The 21,974-nt window shown below is 35.5% G+C and overlaps 1 protein-coding gene across 1 annotated transcript in view; it reads right to left on the bottom strand.

The window, feature by feature from the left end:
* Positions 1-21,455, bottom strand: part of LOC115450162 (homeobox protein homothorax) — a 302,038-nt gene extending 280,583 nt beyond the window's left edge. Inside the window, 1 exon segment of the mRNA XM_030178157.2 lies at positions 21,172-21,455. Within this exon segment, the coding sequence (XP_030034017.2) occupies positions 21,172-21,186 (15 nt within the window). The 5' untranslated portion in view covers positions 21,187-21,455.
* Positions 21,456-21,974: the final 519 nt, after the last annotated feature.

Raw genomic sequence — 21,974 nt, 5'->3', positions numbered from 1 at the left:
TTTGTTGGCAATGAACAATATATATATTATAAGTATAATATTTAACTACTAAAAGCAATACTAACGAAATTATACTTTTTATGTATCCTCAAGATTTTTATTCTCTAATCTAGACAGAAATATGACCTATCTGCAATATTGCTATGTGTCATGATTTAATAATAGCTTTGCTTGCGAGCAACGAATGACAATATGCATAGCTTTCTTCGTACTAACGGAATATTCCTACACTTTACTGTATTACATTACTCATTATTCATTACTATTTAAAAGAAATCAAATTGTAAGGTTCATCGAGGAATTAAGGTGTCATATCTTGAAGTAAACTTAATGTGGAGGAATAAGTCATTTGCTGGTAGTAGGATATATTTTGTGAGGTGTTAAAATCCGCCATAGTGGCCTACGTAAGTGCGTCGCATTCCACGATCAGTCTGTGTATATCCGGGGCCAACAGGACGGCATAATTGTGACGACTGTCATCATATCTTAGGTATACAGGGGCAGGGGTAATCATCTTTCGTCAGTCCACATTATATTGACAAGGCATTAGATGACGAGATTTTAGAAGTTCATTATACCAGGAATAGAAAAGTTTACCAATGAAATACGTCAAGCCTGACATGTTATTCTAAACACTGATTGCTAATAAATTTATTCAGAGTCTCCGTTATTCAATATACCAAGAATCAAACCCGGAACTCTGACCCGCCTTATCGTAAAGAAACTGCAAGTTCCGCCCAGGGTTGTCAACAATGGCGTACCGTTTTGCCCTAATTTGTAAAGCAGTAAACATTGTTACAATGATTAAAAAATCACAAAACTCACAGCGTTACGAACGCACGACAATAATCGACGTCGTAAATGTCAATGCAAATCAATATCAACTGGTTGTGCACGCGATTGACAACCCTAATGCGACGGCATAAGAGCCCAGTACTAACTATGTAGAGTCAAGCAATTACGAACTCTGTTTCGGTGTAATAAGATTTGTTATGTTTTTGCATAATATTAGAATAGGAACAATGTGCCTAAAGGCTTGTAAGTATTGAATATATACTGCCTATTTAAAGACCTTTTAGCTAGTTAATAGTACTATTATAAATAGAGCGCTTTAAATATGCTGGTGGTAGGATATATTTTATATCCGCCCGGATAGCAACCATACAAGGTGTTAAAATCCGCCATACTGGCCAAGGTAAGAGAGACTTTCCCGCTCTCACACCCACCACTACAACTCCTGTAAGCCAAGATCAGCAGTGGCACGCATATGACACCGAGCAGTGAAGCTCGGCGAGTCTCAGGGAAAACTAATATATCCCGCAACGAAATTAATCAAATAGTAAGATAAGGAGTTGGAAATATTAGTTGTCCATTTCCCTCCAGAGTAATGCGGGTGACAAAATCATGTAAGGAGACGTTTTAATCTCAAGGATAGGACGTTTACAATTAGAGAAGCTTCTTATAAAGCACCACGGATACAGTTAAACCGCCAAGTTTCGTGGCCAAGGTAAGCGGATTCCAGGATCAGCCTGTGTATATCCAAGAGGCCGGTACAATGTGTCTCTGCTGAGGTTATAATGAGATTCTATTAGACTCCACGCTACTTACCATTATGTAGTGGTCCCTTTGACGTATAAATACTATATTACTCGTTTAATATAAGTAAAATACTATCTTCCTTTCCCTAGTCTATGCTATTTCTTTTCCAGGCGAAGGAATAAAATAAACTGAGTACGAGTAACATTACTCGCTCGGAATTATGATTCTATATTTCTCATTTGGAATTTATTCTCAATATGACAGACCCTCGGCATAATTGGATTGATATTAGTAACAACGTACTAGTCTCGCCTATACTTAGAAGGTATAATTCCTTTCTTATTACCGGTGTAGTTGTATAACGGCTGCAGTGCTGAGGTCTTGGGTTCGAGCCCCGGGTTGGGCAAGGTGACATGGTTCTTCTACTCAGTATCAGCGATAGACTTGTATGGAGGTATACTTGTATGGATGGAATACGTACGGCGAAATGAGTGCACCAGTAACGCCTCTGCCTACCCTTCCAGGGATAAAAAGGCGTGTGTCTACAATCTTATTATAGGCCTACTAAAGCAAACAAGAAATTTTAAGCAGTCGCTTTAAAACACAATGTTAACTTTGATTTAACGTAAGCAATTTACATCGATTAAAAAAAAAATACTTGAATTAAATTGAGTTATATTGTTCCAAAACAACAATATGAAACAAAACCAACGCAAACACAGAAACATGATTACAGGCAAACATGTATATGATTACAGGGGTCTGTCATGTTTTTGCGTCAAATACAAATAAGTCAAAATCCAAAAATCTCAAGTGGCCATAACACATGTCACTGGGCGATAAGCGATATCAAGAGTGCACAACTTAGGGGACGTTACACTTAAATTATGTTTGGAAATGATTTATGACGAATATTCAATCAACTGTGCTTCGTGGAGGTACGGCTATAAGTTTTTAAGTCATTTTAATGTGTCCAACACTAGCAACTTGAGTTGAGATTGTAAAGAATATTAATTTTACGTCTTCCGTAGTGATTCATTAATATGTAGATATTTAAGAATCTATTTGAGTTATAAAATACAATATTGATTTGAACATGTAATAAAATAACAATATGACATAATATTATTATCTAATCTCTCACAGTGATATTAATAAATAAATTTTGCAAACCGTATTAACTTTCTCAATTTAAAAAAAAAGAATCTTCAAAATAGTGGCACGAAAACAAATTTGAATTCAGAATATAAAAAACAAAATGGCGCTGAAATGTTTTTCCCGCCCAAAACGCTTCAAAATGGCGTCAGCGGATAGTTACCGTTGTTTTTAATTCTCGTAACGTCATGCACGCGAGCGATAGCCCCGTGATAACAAACGCCTTGTTTCGGGGGTGACGTGGGTTCAAATTCAGGTGTTTAATCGATATGCCGTAAAAGCTTCGTATAAGAAGTATTTTGCATGTCAACGCCTTGAACATGGCCTTTATGATTTCTACACAAAAAGTTATAGTTTCTTCATATTAACTATTATTAAATACATTGGGCTTAAGAAATAGGATATAGACATAAATAATGTTTAGAAATATTTAAAATCTGTTATCGTATTTTTAGCTTTATCTGGTAGAATTTATGTCAAGATTTTCATTTAGGTCCTAATAATACTGAACAGTCTGAATGCCTTTGCCCAGCCACAGGATATTTACTAGTAAAGTAAATTTCTTTACGAAAACATCAAAATCTTGCTTTTCTTTATTACGTACATTGTTGTAAATTCAATGAATCATTATTGTTTTGATTTGTTTTTCTATTCACTACTTGATTACAATTATCGTCGTCCTCTCTGTATCTTTTACGTAATTAGATAGTAATCCGTATTTAGGAAATATTTTTATCTGATTCTAGCATCAAGGAAACATTATAGGTATAACTAACCACTGTTATCATTATATTTATTAAAGCTATGTATCTCTAAATAAATAGAATTGCAAGTAGGTTCGAACTTGTCTATTTCATGATATGTTTTCTGTCTAATTCAGGAGTTTTACTGATACCTGGGAATCAAATCCAAGGCACTAGTCTAGCTACTTTAAGCCAACAAAACGATATGAATTTAATTTTATCAACAAAGACCGAAATCAGAAAACATTACTTCCACAAATAAAAACGTAATAAAATAAAAATTAATGAAATATAAGTAGAAACAAGACATATTGTATATTTGACAAATTATACGTATTAATCTCTGTATATATCAGATTAAAAATTGCGTGTCCATTTTTCTCGAAACGACACGGAATTTATTCATACACCTACGGATCGGGTACAGCGGTTTTGCATTTACGACTTGTACCTTGGAAATATTCTTAATGAGGTAGACAGAGAAATAGAATAAATATTTCTTTATACCCATACATGCCGTAAAAAAAGTTAGAAAATATCTATGCTTATTATTGTTAGATTTGTTATGAATTAATTATCACAAATGCAAAAAAACTACTCACGCCTGAGGTCAATGAAACCTCGTATAACTAATAAAAGCTCTAAAATCTACATTCGTTAACATAATTAATATATTTCTCTTCTTTTCGCATTAAAAACAAATTTAATTCATACCTAACCTAAAATGGATAATAAAAATCAAAATGGCGACGTGACACGTCAAGCTAACCTATAAAATGCATGCAAATCCACGGATGACGTAACGCAAAGGTATTCCTTATAAGGTTATGTTTAGAAAATGTCACGATCAATCATACATGATCACGGATCGTGACGTCATGGCCTCTCGCTCGTAATATGAGTCTTATGACGTAAGGAATAAGGTACACGAAGGGCCTTGCGACTTGTGGTTGAAATGCCCGCTGCGGTTTTGACAGGCACTGAAAATATGGTGTTTCAGTTTAGGTCGTTTACAAATAAAGAATATGTGCAATATATTCAGTTTGATACGGATATTTTATTTTTAAGTTATCAAAGAAACTTTTTAACTATGAATTACTAATCAGATATTCCACCAACACCTACTTAATTTTTTTACGTCAAATAAATTTAAATACAAATATAAAATACTAACGAATTCAATCACAGATTAAAAATCAACGTATTAGCCCTAAATACCATCAGAACATTTCATTCCGAAACAATTCGTTCAATAAATCAACGTTTTTCATAAACGTCAAACAATCCTAAATCAATATCACGTACAAGTCCAAACAAAAATATTTTCCCATATATTTGTAGGTCAGCCGACGACGTGCCACCGCGTACGGGGGATGGCAGCAATTAGAATTCTGTGCCGATCGCATTCACACCTCGCTGGCAATTACTACCAGCACAATTAATATATGAAATAACTTTTAAATTGTGCTACACAAAAAATGTCACCCGACCGTCCATAACAAACGTGCCTTTTTTACTTGTCTATGGTTTGTTTTATCTCGTGTGAGAATTGTGATTTAGGTACGTTTATATTTGAATTTGATGAGATGTAATTCAGCTACTAAATCATTAGATAAACAGAAAATAACTGTTAGCAATATGGAATTCTATTACATTTTAAATTCTAATCAAATTGTATCCTTTTTGGAAAGAGACTAAACATAAATACACATTTTTCCAAAACCGTTACAATAATTCAAAGCTACAATCTTCGAGCGCTAAGCAACGCTGCCCACAATATAATGACCACCTTCTGACATCTTGAAAGCCGGTTCACGAAATTAAATGATACGTTTTAAAAATGGAATCGCTCTCCGCCTTTTTTCCATAACCTTATGGGTTGGCATAAAGAAAAAATAAAGCATCCTTCTTTAATTTTTTTCCCTTTTTTTTGTATGGAATGACATTCTTGCGGTCTTCACCGATGGAGTTTTAAGTTTTTTACTTTTTTATTTTCCTCATGAGGTTGGTACCATTGTCGTGGGTATAGTATATAAGGCGAGACGTCAAATGAGATGCTCCGTTGCTAATTAAAGTGGGTATTAATCAGTTATGTTTCGCTCCGAACGCCTCGTTTTTTTTGCGGTTTGGAGATTAGCGGTTGGTTCTGGGAATTAAAAAATTAACTTCTCTGCGGTGAGGTATGAGTGATATGAGTCTCGGAAGATATTTATCTTGAATATTGTGTTATTTGAATTCTTTAGTGAGGTCATAACACTTGGAATGTTGAAACTTAGTCTCTTTGATGTAATATAATACGCTAAGAGCGTCTCTAGAACTCATTCCACTCGTTTAACCATTCGAAAGTAACAAATGATAATAAGATAAAAAAAAACATTCATAGCTTTAGAGTTTGAAGTGCCAAACTATCGCATACATAAGGCAAACAAAAAAACCCTCAAAGTGGTGGTTTTCGTTAACAGACACGTTTGGGGATGATGCCAGGGACTTGCACCAGACACGGGGTGGGACTTACGCCCTTAGCATCCCCCTTCTCGCTCGTGTAAGTATTTTGACCCATATCACTATCTCGTTCCTACCATCTAGCTGTGTTTACGAGGGGACACCAGAAGCGATTCGTAACAGTGTGTAATGTATTATTTGTGTGGTGGTATTATTTAAATTGTAAATACTCTTCTAAATTTGAATGTTTTAAATTCGTTAATTTGTTTCATTCAATTGATTGCAAAGGTAAGTAGCCAGTAAAAGTTTTATTTTTAATTTCGTTAGTTGTTTCGTGGTTGCCAGTAAGAAGATTTAGTAACAATAAAAAAATAGGTGAATGTATTTTTAATGTAAGCACCGGTGAGGTGTACACACATCCCGCTAAAGATTTTAAAAACAAATTGAAGTGTAAAACTATACGAATGTTAACAAGTAAACAGCGCGAAATAAATTTGGCACAATAAAAACATTAATGTAACAGCGCAGGTATGTTCGGGTGGTAAATCAACTGTCGTTACTCCCATCTCAGATTTTACAGCCCGACGTAACACCAGCGTAAAACTTCGAAAAATCTTCATATAACAACGCGACCGAGTTCCGACGCCGGCACGGACCGCGCCGGCTCACACTCGCTCCGACCTCTCAAACTCAACAGGATAATTTTATAGCGGGCGCTAGCTATAAATTCGACTCCATTCACACACGCCACGAGAGTTTGTTTCACGTCCATAAATACTAATAAAACGTTCTCGTTACGGGGACACATCGAAAATCGGGCACACGACTTCTTAACGACACCTATTAGGGATCTTCTGTCTGGTCGATTTAATTGAAAAATTGTATCCAGAGCATTGCAAGAGTTGTATCCGACTGCCGCGCCGGATGCGGGCGCAGACGGCTATTATTCCATTTGCTCATCCGCGTGGGGACGGCGCGAGTCGCGACGCTAACACGTGGCGAGTGCGACCGATCGCCGCGCGGCTCGCCGCGTCGCGCACCTTAATTACCGACGACACTTACCACCGCGCCGTACCGCCCCGGGCTGCACCACCACACTCTTCACTCAGAATACATCATTATTTTAGCCCAGTTTTAACATCAGCCGCGTCGTTGATGTATCCTCTCGGGTCTCATACGCTATTTACACACGAGCATAGTTACTGCGGTCATTACACAGTCATTTCATATCGTATTAAAGTTATACAAATGTTCGAGCGAGCTTCTTAAATGATATTACTTTATCCTGCTTGCGGAGAGACTATGTCCAGTTATACACTGAACTGGAAATAAAGTCATGCATTGCCAATTTGAAATTCGAATTCAGTTAACATTCTAAATTCAAATTTTGAAAATGGAATCATAGAATCATCTGGTTATATACGCGCTGCGTGCGGTCAGGGTTATTCTTTCAATAAGTGTGCAATCGCAAGCGGGAGCGGGAGCGAGCAGCGGGCAGCGGGCGCGGTGGCGTATCAATTCGATTCGCAAGCAGATTTATCGTGTTGCAAGTATCGTCCGCGAACGTTAACGGCCGTTTTAAACGCGCGGATGAAAGTTTTAGTTGCCATTCCATATTTAATTTGCACTGTTATAAAAACAAACGTTCGCGGCGTCGACGCGGACGCGGCGCGCCACTCCCGCCCGCCTCCCGACCGATCATAGCGCGCGCTTTTCGTGACATTTTTACACGTTATCTGAATTATGCGATAATTAATAAATTTTAACAGTCCATAAATTAATTTTAAAAGACCGTTAACCTCATGAACCGGCGATTATGCGTACAAATTAATACTAGTTAAGGAGTTATCGTAATTTCCGCGCCGCGATTGTTGCGCTATGTCTTGTATTGTAAACATTGAGGTCAATAGCTGGCCCATGAACCGGGCGCGATAGCGGCGGCCGCTTATCGTCTGCTGCACTCAGAGGGACAGTTCGAGACTCTCACTCGGACAGATTTCACGTAGGTAAATAAGCGCTCGTTAAGATAACGATTTCCTCCCGACGCGACGCGACGCGACGGACCTCGCGTCTTTTTGCTTTTATTCCGAGTATCAAAATAAGCACCCACTCACAACTACTTAAAGGTATTCTCGTGTCAGCCAATAAAGTGTCGAGATTTACGCGGGCCGCGCTCGTCGCGTTCAGCGTATTTTTCAAATTTCGAATTGGATTCCAATTTCAAAATTCCCGCTGGCCGTTGCCAAAAAGTAAAAGATAAACTCTTTTGAAAAAAAGGTGTCTCATCATAAATAACGTTGACATAAAGCCGCCCACGCGCGTCTTATTAACGCGTCTGTCCGTTTGTCCGTTCGTTACCTCTATTGTGGCTGTGAATGCGAGATTAGCCACAGCGGCACCGCGCCGACGCTCGTGATTGACTATTTAGACTTCGAATTCTGTGAGTGACGCACGCCGCGCCAACAACTGCGCCGGAATTTTCTTGGATCGATCGACTCTCTAGATCGTACCCTGCGCGTAGTTCCGAGGCTCCGAGCCCGCCGGCCGTGTCGCGTTCGATCTCCGCGACGGAGAGATTATACCAGATTACTTCGGTTGACACACCAAAATGTATTTTTATTTCCGACGTCACATCTTAATGGCGACGTGTCAACGTCGTTAACGGCGACAAATAGTCACGGCGGAGGGAATTTTTAATTTCGTCTAAAGAGTTTTATCGAGATTTACGCGCGCCGGGATGAGGTGAATTGGGTGCGCGTCGGTGGGCAGGCGGCAGCCACCGGCGGGACTCGTTCTTGGCAATAATTTGGTCATCGCCCCGGCCGCCTGCGCCGCCGCTTGTACCGCCGCCTTCGCCGCAGACCTACTCTAATCCAAATAATTTATACTCGCGGAGTGGCGCGCGACTCCGATCTGGCGGATAAGGCTCGCTAATTACCCGAGACCGAGCACTACTCATCAGTTCATCGCAGAGGAACTGTCACCGGGGCGCGCTAAACGGCCGCCTAACAGAGCGGCGTGATTCCAATTTCAAACCTCGTTATCGTTTCCGAAAAAAGACGATGTCTGGACGACGCGACGCCTGGAGGACTCGGAAAAAAGTTTTCGAAAAACGCGCGCGTTCAGCAAACGGCGCTCAAGCCGCCAGGGCCACTTAGGCCGCATTGTCCCAACCCTTCGCTGGCCGTCGCTGACTCATCGCCGTTCAATTAATATTATTTAATCTATATCTAGATCCCGACGTCGTATTAGACGAATTATATCGTTTCGGGAGTCGCCGCCGTCGGATTTGTCGATCGTCGATAAACCCACAGCGGGCGCTCTGTTTGATCAGTCACTACAACCAGATCACACGGAAACGGATCGCCATACAGCATACTAGCACGGTGAGCGACCTCGCGCGTCACGCGTCCCATCGTCGATTCACGGGCAGCGCCTCTAAAGAGGATGTTATGTAATCCTGCGCACAATAAACCCTCAAATTAGCGAGCGCGCGAATTAGCGTTGAATCTAAAGTGCGCAATTAAAGCACGTCTACAAAGAGCCAATTCGAAAATGAACAGCGATATTCAAATTGAAAAAGGAACGCGCCGCGAATAAAACAATGCGAGGTGAGCGCGGGGAGCTCGTCAGCGCTCGGCGCTGCTCGGCAGGACTCGGTGCACACAGCTCGGCGCGAAACCGAATTCAAAAATGGAATCGAACAGCAAAATTTAAATAACAAATTAGTGGGTGCGTTTGTAAAGCGCGTCCGACATCCGACTGATCTGAATTGATTTTGATTTTAAAATTATGCTTCAAGTTCTTTTTTTGCGCGCGAAATCCAATCGCCCCTACGTTATTCCCTTCACCTTAAGACGGTTCTTCTTCCCTTTCCCTTCCTACCAACTCCAAATACATTAAAACAGACCATTCTAAGCTTAATATATATCCTACCTATTTAAACTTGCGAGTTGCAAGTATAAATTCCGAAAATATGGGTCCAACACGTATCACATTAATGAACATCTAAACAGACGCAAATGTAACTAAAGTAAACATCCATAAACTTCTATAAAAACATGTCCCCTACGATAAAACCCATTTGAATTACATAATCGAAGTATTTCATTAATATTCTGTTTATTATCTGCCTCCTTTTATTTCTAATGCATCTGAATGGCATGCGATACATAATTTCCATTAACATGTGAGTTAAAAAACATTTAATTTAATGGAATAATATTCAGCATTTTATTCAAATGTGTTTAGGTATAAAGATATGGGAGAATAAAAAAAAACTAATATGAAATCTAGTATTCCACAAGGCATTTTACGAAAATACCTAAGTCTGGTTTTTTTTTTTCTAAAATGTCAGTCTCAGTAACATGATATTTATAAATTTAAACATAGCTCTCTACATTTTTAAATATGGTTACATCCCGGAATTAAATAAATATTTTATCTCGAGTTTTTAAAGCGAAAACCAATAATAACATGCAAAAGAAATCACGATTATCATTCGGCGACATATTTGACAAATCGTTAAAACTAGTTTCGCAAGTCCGCCATTTTATTAAGAATACATCATTTTGTCTCCAACGTATGACAATATATCAAAAACCTAATTTATTTGGTCATCGAAGCCGGCCGATGTTTATGTGTTTTATGACGCGTTTTGAAATTAAAAACTTTGGCGGCCATATTTTATTTGGAGTTTACGGAGGTCGTTCCGTTTGTAAATGACAAAAATACAATATATCATAAATTATACGTGTTTGAAATGCCTATTAATAAATAACTACGAAATATTGGAATTAATTTGTAATACTTGTAGGTCAAGAAAAATATGTTCGGTTTGAATAAAATTAAACATAAATTAAATATATTTTAAAATGAATAATACTGAGTATTATTTATTACTGATACAAAACAAATGTCAAAATATTTACGTGCACAATCAACGTGTTAGCTAACCTCACAAACAGTAACATTAAAATGGCCGCATCAAATCACAAGGAACCTTATAGATAATATTTTATTCATACTTTAACCCAAATATCAGTGGATTAGAAAACATTCGACCCAAATCCAATACAGATTATACTTGTAAAGGCAGGACGGTTATGATTTAAGATATCTGAAACTTCGGACTCTAAACGTATCTTTGAGGAAATGTTGGCTAAAAACTCTATAATTCCTTTATAACTTCGTCAATTACGTGTGCGCTTACCGAAATAAAAGCAATTAAAATAATATCACCCAAATGCTTTCGTTTGTACAAATAAAATATGTCCATGTTAGATATACAGCCGTGCTAAGCGCGAAAGCGGTATGTCAGGGAAACCTTATTTCGAGATAATCGATTTTTTGTAAATATAGTTTTATAGTTATGTAAGTAAAACTGAGATAGAGAAACTTTTTTAAGTTTTTTAACAAGTTCTAAACAAGATACCGTTATTTTGGTAAGTTCATTGGATGGGTATTTCATTAAGCTATCTGGCAACATAAAAATCAAGATTTTGATATTTTTTTTGAGTTACCGCTTTTGAGCTTAGCACGACAATATAGGGCTAGATAACACAGGGCTTGTAAAGATTATATTGTATATATATAGACTTAAAGCAGCAATAATCTTTCGGGGGAGGAAAGAACATGGGAAGTCTCAAATTCGACCCCAAACACACTTCTATTTTTTATGCACATGTTTTAATTTATAAGGAGTACTCAGTACTTGATAGTTATAATTTAAATTTCGAAGGTTAAAAGCCATAACGTGCATAACAGTAATATAGACTAAGGGCCTAAACTCTATGGTAGAGCAAACCGTTAACTAGCAGTAAAATAAAATAGGTTGGATATCTTCATAAATACGTCTAAACACTTATGTAATACAGAATACTGAATTGTATTTTTGCACATCTAGAAGATTTCTTTTTTATTACTTTGATTAACGAGACGAGCTAGCCGTTTGCCTGATGATAAGCGATACTACCGCCCATGAACAATAAAACACCATCCAACACCTTGAATTACAAAGTATTGTTTGGTATTTCATTGCGCTCGCCATCCTGAGAGATGATGTTAAGTCTTATGTCCAGTAGTTACACTGGCTACAATGTACTTCTAACCGGAACACAACAGTGACTACACACTGCTTGACGACAAATAGACATTGCGGCGGTACCTACCCAGGCGGACTCTCACATATGAGAAATATCTACATTCATATTGTCTTTTAAATCTAAACTTTTTCACATTGCTTTGTGTATATTTAAATTCCAACTATTTTATGTCGACATGACTTGATATTATAATAAGAGTGTGGCTGGTCAACGACCTGAATTAGAATAACATGGAAAATATCGCGTTTGTGGTTTGTGAAATATATAATATTTACCACACAATAATATTTAGGTATTCAATATTAAACGACAGTTGTGAAAGAATCGACTAAAACATTATTTCGGTTATTTATTAGTACTCGACATCCGAGATGTAACTATATTTGTCTTCGATGGCGATAATTCAAAATGTTCAGTAACAGCATTAAATTTAGTTTTTGAGATACATCGAATCAATCAAAAATAATCGCGTAACGTAAAAATAATAACGTTACACACAATAAAACAACAATTACGCTCAAGTGGCAACACTATCGCTTCCTGCGGCTTTCGCAATGTTGCCAGCGGGGAAATTAAAAGTTCCCATAATGTTTGCCCGTTATCTGCCACGTACTAATGGTGGACGCATTTTTCAACACTTAAAACATAAAATCGAGCGGTTTTTTATCGGTTAATGTGAACAAAATTGCCTATACAATGCCGGCATTATCTTTACGACGAAGAATAAGTACCAATAATATGTTTAATGCTGGGACTCGCCCGCAGATTGGCGCCGTCTTAGAACACGCTGATACGTACAGACGACAAGGAGTTGCGTTTGATTGTGTTTTATATATAGTAACATAACGAGACGCGATAATTTATGTGGCTACATTATCTAAGTGTCCGTCGCGACTGGACGTAATAATAAAACCGATTTTAAATTATTCAGAATTGTTTTTCTGAATGAAACTTACATATTAAATTTGGTATATTTCTTATTGCACAACAATCAAGAAATGAATTTATGTTTAAAAAAAATGTTCTAATTGGGTAAATATAGTTTAAAATTATTAAGACAGATAATTTTAATGACAAAATTGGCTGATAATTGCGTTAATTATTAATTAATAAATTTAAAATACATTTTAAAGATTACTATAAACGTAAATCAAACATAAAAATCGAGTAACGCATTAATTACAAAAGCTCATTAGAGAAATCTAATTAATTACTATTGCTACAAGCAATAAAACCCGAAAGGTAATTAAATAAATACATCCTCGAAAATATAGGTACATATTTATTTATCAAATTACTCATCCAGCAATAAAAATTACCTATTTCTATTTTATTATCATTTCATTTGCCCATTTTATTTTTGAATGAAGAAATATAACTTGTTAAATGACAAAAAAACATATATTTCGTGTTGCAACATTTACGACAAAATTTTTATTGGCAATAAACAAGTTTTTCCACTTCCTGTGCGTCCGCCATTAGGCCACATCTTTCGCTCAAGAACATAAATAACAGTTTTATTTCTACTATTTAATTACATTAACAAGTACCCAAACAAAATGTCGAATATAGGTAATGTCATCCAAATAATATTTAAATATAATTTTAAAAACAGACATCTCTGTCCGCTATGATAAAATATTTAAAAAGGGAACGTTTAAAAACAAAACCGTTACATAACAAACATCTCTGTCTGTGACGATAAATAAAATATTAAAAAAAGAACGTTTTTAAAAATACCGTTACTAGGTTTATTTTTAATTAATCAGTGTCCTTATACCGAACGAATGAAAATTTATTGCGCATTTTGTAATCACAAATATAATTTTACCACAAAAAGTTTTTTTGTAATAAAAGAAAATACATAAAAGTATAAGAAAAGATATTCTAAAGTGATTTTACGTTAAGAAAGAACTTGAAAAACATAATTACAGTTTTTACTACAATGTAATTTGTAGTCGAATTAATTAAATTTAACAACTGTAAAGTTATTTTATAAATTTACTCAGTTCTCATTGTGTAATATTTTTTTAAATCTTTATTTAATTGCGAATTTTATATGCCATTATTTAGAAGGAAAGATTTCATTATATCTAATTATCTAAGACTTTTGTTTATAACTACATACATATTTATGATAAAGATTCGTGTTCTAAAACAAACTGATCTTACGGAAATTAAAACAATATGAAATACTGAAGACAGGAAGCCATCCTCCGACGGATAAGGAAATACCTATCAAACTATATACAAAAATCTTTGGCACACTATAACAAGGTGCTCAGTTAATTTTTACTTATGTCTTAATAATGATACCTGTTGAAAATTTACATGGTAATTAAAAAAATACAATTTATTCAGACATAATACACACATAATTTTAGTAAACTCAGAGGTGTGTGCACTTGGATTTCGAATAATTCGTCTCTTTGTGAATTATGCTTGCTTTAACGGTAAAGGACTTCGTGAGCACACATGCATACCTGAGAAGTTCTCTATAGCAATTTTGAGGGTGTGTGAAGTCTACCAATCCTAGTAAGGACAGCTTGGTCTAAGGCCTATCCCTCTCAGTAGAGGTCCGTGCCCAGCAGTGGGAAAGTATATAATACAGGGCTGATATTATTACTTAATTTATATTAATTTATTGCAATAAGATACATCTAATATGTGCTACTAATAAGTGTACACAACATTAACCAATGAAAATCCAATGAAACCTTCATTAGAAATGTTAACTCTTAATAGAACACAAAATGTCAAACAAAATACAACCGTACCCCAAACTTTTTATATTTCACAATCGTTTGATGGCTATGTATTAGGAACATGTAACACTTCGTGAGTACATCCTTGTTTTGTAAAATCATCTGAGACCGACGATATCCTACAGACGCCAAAGTTCTACGTATTTTTAAATTTGGAATGGATTATAATAAATATTTTATAATTTTCTTAATTTGTTGGATCACGTATTTTTAAATTTCGAATGTATTATAATAAATATTTTATATTTTTTTTAATTTGTTGGATCACGTATTTTTAAATTTCGAATGTATTATAATAAATATTTTATATATTTTTTTAATATGTTGGATCACGTATTTTTAAATTTCGAATGTATTATAATATTTTATTATTATGTTGGATCTTTGCGGGAAATCACGGCATAAACGCTTTTTAGAAGACTTGCATGGGGACATGGATTCAACGAGTTTATTATTATTAAACTGGTTGAATTTTTACTCTCAATATAGTGTAGAGTTATAGTATAAGTAACATGTTTTTAGTCGTCTAATCAATTAGAAAATTAATATTCTAAAATCTTTCTACTTAACTTTGTTAGAGTATGTAAAATTCTATAACTCTAAAACCATTAAGATCAATATTGACTTTTATTAGTAAATTTTTTTTATAGTTGTTAAATATACTAAATTATTTGACATGGTTTTGCATTTTAAATATACATATATAAATAAAGTTCTAGAATATAAAATTCCCATTAAGTCTACATTTTTATAAGTTAGTTATAAAATAGATCATAAAACTTCCAACCAGCGTAACACTTCTCAACCATATTTATACTTCACATAACCGCAGAAGAAACGAAAAACCACACTTAAAAAAAAAACTCTTGAATAAGCAATAATAATTACAATAATTTCATAAAAGTTCATAAACAGCATTTAAAGGATACTAATTAAATGATTAAGAATTATATTAAAATTGTTTAAAATCATATTAACGTCACAAATTGTTTATTTGTACGTTTGTCCGGACGCGAAAGCGGAATCCTATCGGATCCGCCGTCGGACCATTTCGGATTCGCATTATATCTCATATTAAACAACCTTTTTTCAAAACAATACATCATAATTAATGGAAAATGTGTTTAAAGTTATTAAAATATCAATAGAGATACAGAAAATGATATTACTTTAAAGCGAATAATCGTAATTAAACAATATTTAATATTAATAATGCATATTATTATTTCAAATGTTTACGAGGAATATTGAACCCTCTGCCTAAACACTTTACAGTATAAAATATATAATTCATACGATCTTGCGACATCTTAAGATGGTCTATCATAATACTGGCCATATTTCAGTGCGTCTAAAATATCCAAAGTATAATGCAAAGGACGTACACCATACAGCCTATGAACACTTATAGCATAGTCTAAACACATGCTTACTAAAAAATTTAAGCATACGCCACGTCAGGAGAATTCAAATTCTCAGTTCATTGAAATAAAATTTAAAGTAATTCAACATAAATCTTTTTTGGCGTCGTATGACCTGCACTGCCGATATGCGTCGGCCTTTATAAATATAAAAGTTGAAGTTAAATGCCTTACATTATAGTATTAATACTCTACCTTATAATTTTTAAAGAATCTTCTACCTCTCTACATATTTTTTTTTAATACGTGTGCCATGAATACATGTCTAATAATTGGTAAAAATTACCTAACTTAAAATTGGCATGGCATAATGTACCGCCATTGCCAAAAATATAAACTAGTATAACATATGATCATCACAAAATTCTTAGTTTAGGATTCAAATCTATGGCATACCGTGAGATATTCATTGCTATGTAACAACCAGGCATATCGTCCATAATTACCGCTCGTTTTACACTATAATTCGATAAAAACCTTTTTTAAAATCCGTTTAAACGTCACAGCGACCGTTACAAATTATTCGGAATTCGAATACTTTTACAAAAACTAAATCGATTTGACGAAACCGATCACAATGGTATATGCCGCCGCTTTTGCAGCGTCTAGTAATTTTTTTACACAAACTTAGAGGCCACGACTTTACTTTTTTGGGAATTTTTTGATAAAATTATAACCCCTAAGGTACAGTAATACAATTTACGATCCTTTAACGCAAAAAGCAGAGAAACGAACCGCATTACGTCAAGTGACCACTGTTGAACAGCAACGCTAGTAAAATGATAGAAGTTCAATAAGAATTCGGATCGTAAAATTTTTTTACACCTGGTCATGCAGTCTCTGGCGATTTTTGATTTCCCTGTCCACCCCACGTTATCATGTACACGTGTTATCATGTCATATTAGGCCACCGTCCGTGTGTTTATCATAGATTAATATACTATAAGCAGTCGGCGATATGATATCGGGGCTCGTAAAAAATTTACGATGCACGCTCACAATAGTTAGTTTTGGGCAAATATAATTATGTTTCAGAATTTATTAGTTATTGATCTCTAATTTTGTTATCGTTAGTCCTTTTACAACTGTTTTTTGGGAAACACTTTCAGATTAAATTTATGTTAGGTCTTATATATATTTTTTAATGAAATTACGTTAATGAAAACTTACAAAAAGTGCTATTCCTCGTATTAGATACCTTTTTTAAACTAGTAAGTGCAAATGTTTTGAGATGGCCAGTATTGTAACCGAATAACTCATCGAAAAATAAGTAAAAACCCATAGTTTAACTTCAATAAAATTATGCCACGACTTTTATAAACAAAACTCCAGTTTAATAGCTATTTTTTAAATCGTTTCAAAACAATTCTATGAATTGCATGCGTTAGGTACATATTATTTTAAAATTTATTTTTGCTAAACAAAACTCCAAATTCGAACGTGATTTGAATTACGAACGCGTTTATATTTTAAATTCAAATATCGAACGAAATGAAATGGGCAAAGATAAACATAAATAAGGAATATATTTGTTTTATCTATTCTCTATAAATAATTTCGTTTAGAATTCAATAATCAACATTACATTTTAATTCCGATATTATCATACGTTACGATCGATTACGTTCGCCGTTTAATGGCGTACCTCAATGACGCGCAATTTTTTTTTTAATAAAATACCAACACGGACGACCGTCTGTTATTCTATGCATTATACTCGTAATTATTATTCATTTCATTGGTACCTATATTATGAAAAATAGCTATTATTTTTCAGTTACATAACACTAGTAATTCAGCCCGATTTCTAGCATGTATCGTGTTTTCCTATACATATAATTTTAATAGAAACCGCTAAAAGGTATAAACTATATCAAATACTAAGCGGATATACAAACTACTTTGTATAACACTTTAAAGATTTTTATTATTTTATTGGTAGATTAAAATTGTTGAACGTCGAATCAGAGATATTATTTATGCCTGCTGGCTGGAAAGTACATATTGGTATTGACTTTTTCCTTGAGTTATCTTTTTTTAAATTAATGCATTTTAATTCTTTTTTCAAATAGTAACCTTTTTATATTATAAAGTATAACTATAAATAGTAGAGTATGAATGCATTTGTATGCAATGCACTTATGAATACAAATTCAAACTTTTTTTATTCCGAGTCCAACCAGCTGCTCTATGGTGAAAAAAGTGCAAACCTTATTTATTTTTGAGTATGATTCCTTATATCTCAAAAGTATGTAGAGTATAAAAACAAAATAATATAAGATAGGTATCGACGGGGAATCGAAACGCGACCTCGCATTTCTCAAAAATTCCGCTTTGTTACAATTTAGTGATGCTTAGTGCGATAACTAACAAAAATAACAGAACGTATTTTGGATTTTTATGTTGTATGGAAAAAAACAATGGCTACCATCCTTCTACTTATAAAATTATTTTGATACAAAACATGCTTTTTATGCTGATATGTTTATAAGAGTATGTAATCAAATGATTTAACTTTAATCGGAAAAAGCAATTCTTTTGCCATTAAAATAAGACTTGTCTGCCAAACCTACGTATAAGTTTTTAAGTAGGTATATATACAAATTAAACAAATAATTATTAATTTACAAATCTTTGGAGTTGATAATCCGATTCCTAAATTTCTTACAATAATAAAATCACTCTAACTTTTTAAAAGTTTATTTTCAGATATCACATGGACGGATTCGCTATAATATTTTCATAAAATTAAAATAATGAGTACCAAAGTTTTCTAAGTTACTATATTGTGTCTTGCGCCGCCGCTTATTTCAAATTCCTTTAAAACTGACTATCGACTTTAATTTAAAGTTCATGAGAATTTATTTACCTATTCCTTAGAATTTGTTCATAATATATTTATGTATATTACAGTGTTACCATGCAAAAAAATATAGCTTTAACTTAGATTCTTAGATTTATTTCAACATTGAAATTTGGTTAAAAGTTAAAAGATTGTTGGTTGTTGGTTTGATTACCGCGTCGGTATTTTTGAATAGTACCTATGTTGCTTAGTGCTTACGTCTAGAACCTAGTCTTTATGCTAAGTATTTATCTTACCAGGCATCTAATGTAATATAACAATGTATTTTAATTTTATATCTCAATTAATATGCAAAATTATTAATATTTATATTTGCATTCAATAAATCCTATTCGTTTTCACGGTTTTTAAAAAACGAATCATATTTTTAAAAAACAATAATTACAAATAAATTTGCAAAGTTTTATTTTATTATTCGAAGTAGCATTTATGTGAATATAATTGTTTATTCAAAATTAATTCTTCTATTATTTACTGATGTATTAACAAAAGTATTTTAATGCTCAAGTTTAATTATTATTATCTTAATTACAAACATAAGTACCTACGTTAAAGATAACACTTTAATATTTTCCAATAAAATTTAAAAATGCTTATGTTTTTTTATTAAAATTTTATGTCTCGTCAAATGTTTTTAATGCGTGATTAAAATAATGGATGATTTATACTCGTGGCGCGCGACTAACGGCTTTTTCAGTCTAGTTAAAATAATTATTGATTATTTTTGTAAATTTCTGCGTGTTTCACAGTTATTTAAGCATATTTATTATAGTATTCTTATGTATTTGGAACAATTTGATAAAATACAATTTATTTTTGTTTTATCTGATTAATAATGTTATTTATTTTTAGCTTTACATTTCTTAATAGGCATAGTATTTAAATTACCTAGCCTACTAAACGGCGGTAATAAAAACTCAACTAAAACGAAATACGATTTTCTTTAATCTTTAACCTATAACTTTAATCCCACTTTTGAACATTTCAAAAGCGGTATTAAAACAATATGTTTTTAACAAGTTCTGTTCTTTTATGATATTCAAAACAATTTAGTTTATTAATACTCAATAGTAATTGTAAATAGTGTTTGATCATTTTCCCGTCGGCTAACTCTTCTCACAATATATCTCCCATAAACATACGATATCCTACGGGATTACCTTTATTCCCAATCAGCTGTGAGCGTTATTTTACGAGACAATAAGCTATCTTTTCATATCTAACACGTCTGTGCGACTTCGTTAATATCTAATACCAGAATAAGTAAAATAAATCAGTTCATATTTGGTAAATTATATTATGATTTTAAATGTATTTTCTTTAATTGATCTTAACTGTTTAGATATATACATATATCTAAGAGTAATATTAGGTTTTTATATTTAAATAACATATATCAACCTATTATAATATAGACAAGGATAAGCCTTACTTAACCTGACAGCGCAACCATTATCAAAGTACAAACATATCACGGAGGATTTTTTGATTTTAACACTAACTCATGCGATATGATAAAATGCAAATTGGACGCATATTTATAAATACTGGCGACTGTTCGTTTGCAATTTACATAAACCAACAACTCTATTTATTTTACATATATATTTTGATTACGCTTTCAATATCACTTTTGTTTCTATTTTCCGAGAAACGTAGCGTCACTCATTGTACTTGTAAATAATTGTCAAACAATAAGACTCCCACAAAGGGATTAAACTGGGTCTCCTACACCAAAGACAAAGCTACAGGGCCCATAGAAACCCACCCCAACCATTACGGGTTCTTCACAGAAAGAACGTCTTTGTAATCCTCATTGTCAATTGAGTTTTTATTGTGCGCGGGGTGATGTATTGTGCGAGAGCGCGTTCGATTCCCGTGCGTCACAAGAGAGCAACGGCTACAAAGGCGGCCCGTACGCGACACTGCGCCAATGTGTTATGAATTACAAAACAACCGGGCCTGTTCCGTCAGGTGTCCAAAATATGCTGATTTATTTATGTATTCGGCCATCGTCTGGCCAGCTAGTCTCCGGCCCGCGCCTCAGTCACGCGGCGCGGGCCCACGCCGCAGCCCTACGGCCCTACGTCCTGCCACTGTCACCTACCGTCCCTAGCGCAACATACGGATGGTACATACCCTAGGCTGAGCCATGTAAGCTCGGCCCGAGCCCGGGTGCAAGGCTCCGCTGGCCACCACGAAGGCTTGTCGCTCACGGCCGCTTACACCACACACAAGCACCAGAACACATACACATATATGGCGGTACACCGTCACAGCGGCCCGCTAGCTCACCAGTGTCATAGTGCACTCGCGACGGTGTTAGTCTGCGCGGCGGCGCGGCGCGGCTGGCGCGTGTGGCGCGAGCTGGCGCGGCGTGCGCGGGGAAGCGGGAGGCCCGGCGCGCTCCGCGGTCTGGCGGACACTGGCGCCGCCGCCGCGCCGCGCCGCCGCCGGGGCGTGGCGCCCGGCCCCGCCGCCACCGCCAATCGCGACGCTCCGCCGCGCCCCGCCGCGCTCCGCCGCCACTCCGCCGCGCACCGCCCGCCCACCGCCCGCGCGCCGCCCGCCGGCCGCCCGCTCACACCGCGCGCGCACCGCCGATAGAGCGCTCGTGCGCGTTTTTCGAATGTTTTTGCGTTGAGTTTTCCTTCACGGATTTTCTGCAGTCGCTGCGATATGTACCTGGATGTATCGATTGTATGTTTATTTTGATAGTTTTAAATAGAGTATGTTGGGAACAAGTGGTGGGTGCGTGCTCGGTGCGCATGCGCTGTGGAGCGGCTCGGCGGTGGCTGGCGGTGGCCGGCGGTGGCTGGCGGTGTCCGGCGGGGCGAGTGCGTAATGTGCAAAGTTTCTGTCGGCGGCACTGGCCTGCTAAACTCCGCGCTGTGCAGTGTGTACTCGTTACATATTCGCTATGATCTGTTTGCCTCCACGCA

Source organism: Manduca sexta, chromosome 13, assembly GCF_014839805.1.
Source record: "Manduca sexta isolate Smith_Timp_Sample1 chromosome 13, JHU_Msex_v1.0, whole genome shotgun sequence".
Taxonomy (NCBI): Eukaryota; Metazoa; Arthropoda; class Insecta; order Lepidoptera; family Sphingidae; genus Manduca; species Manduca sexta.
Note: the sequence above shows the minus strand (reverse complement) of the source record. Positions and strands in the feature narration are given on the sequence as shown.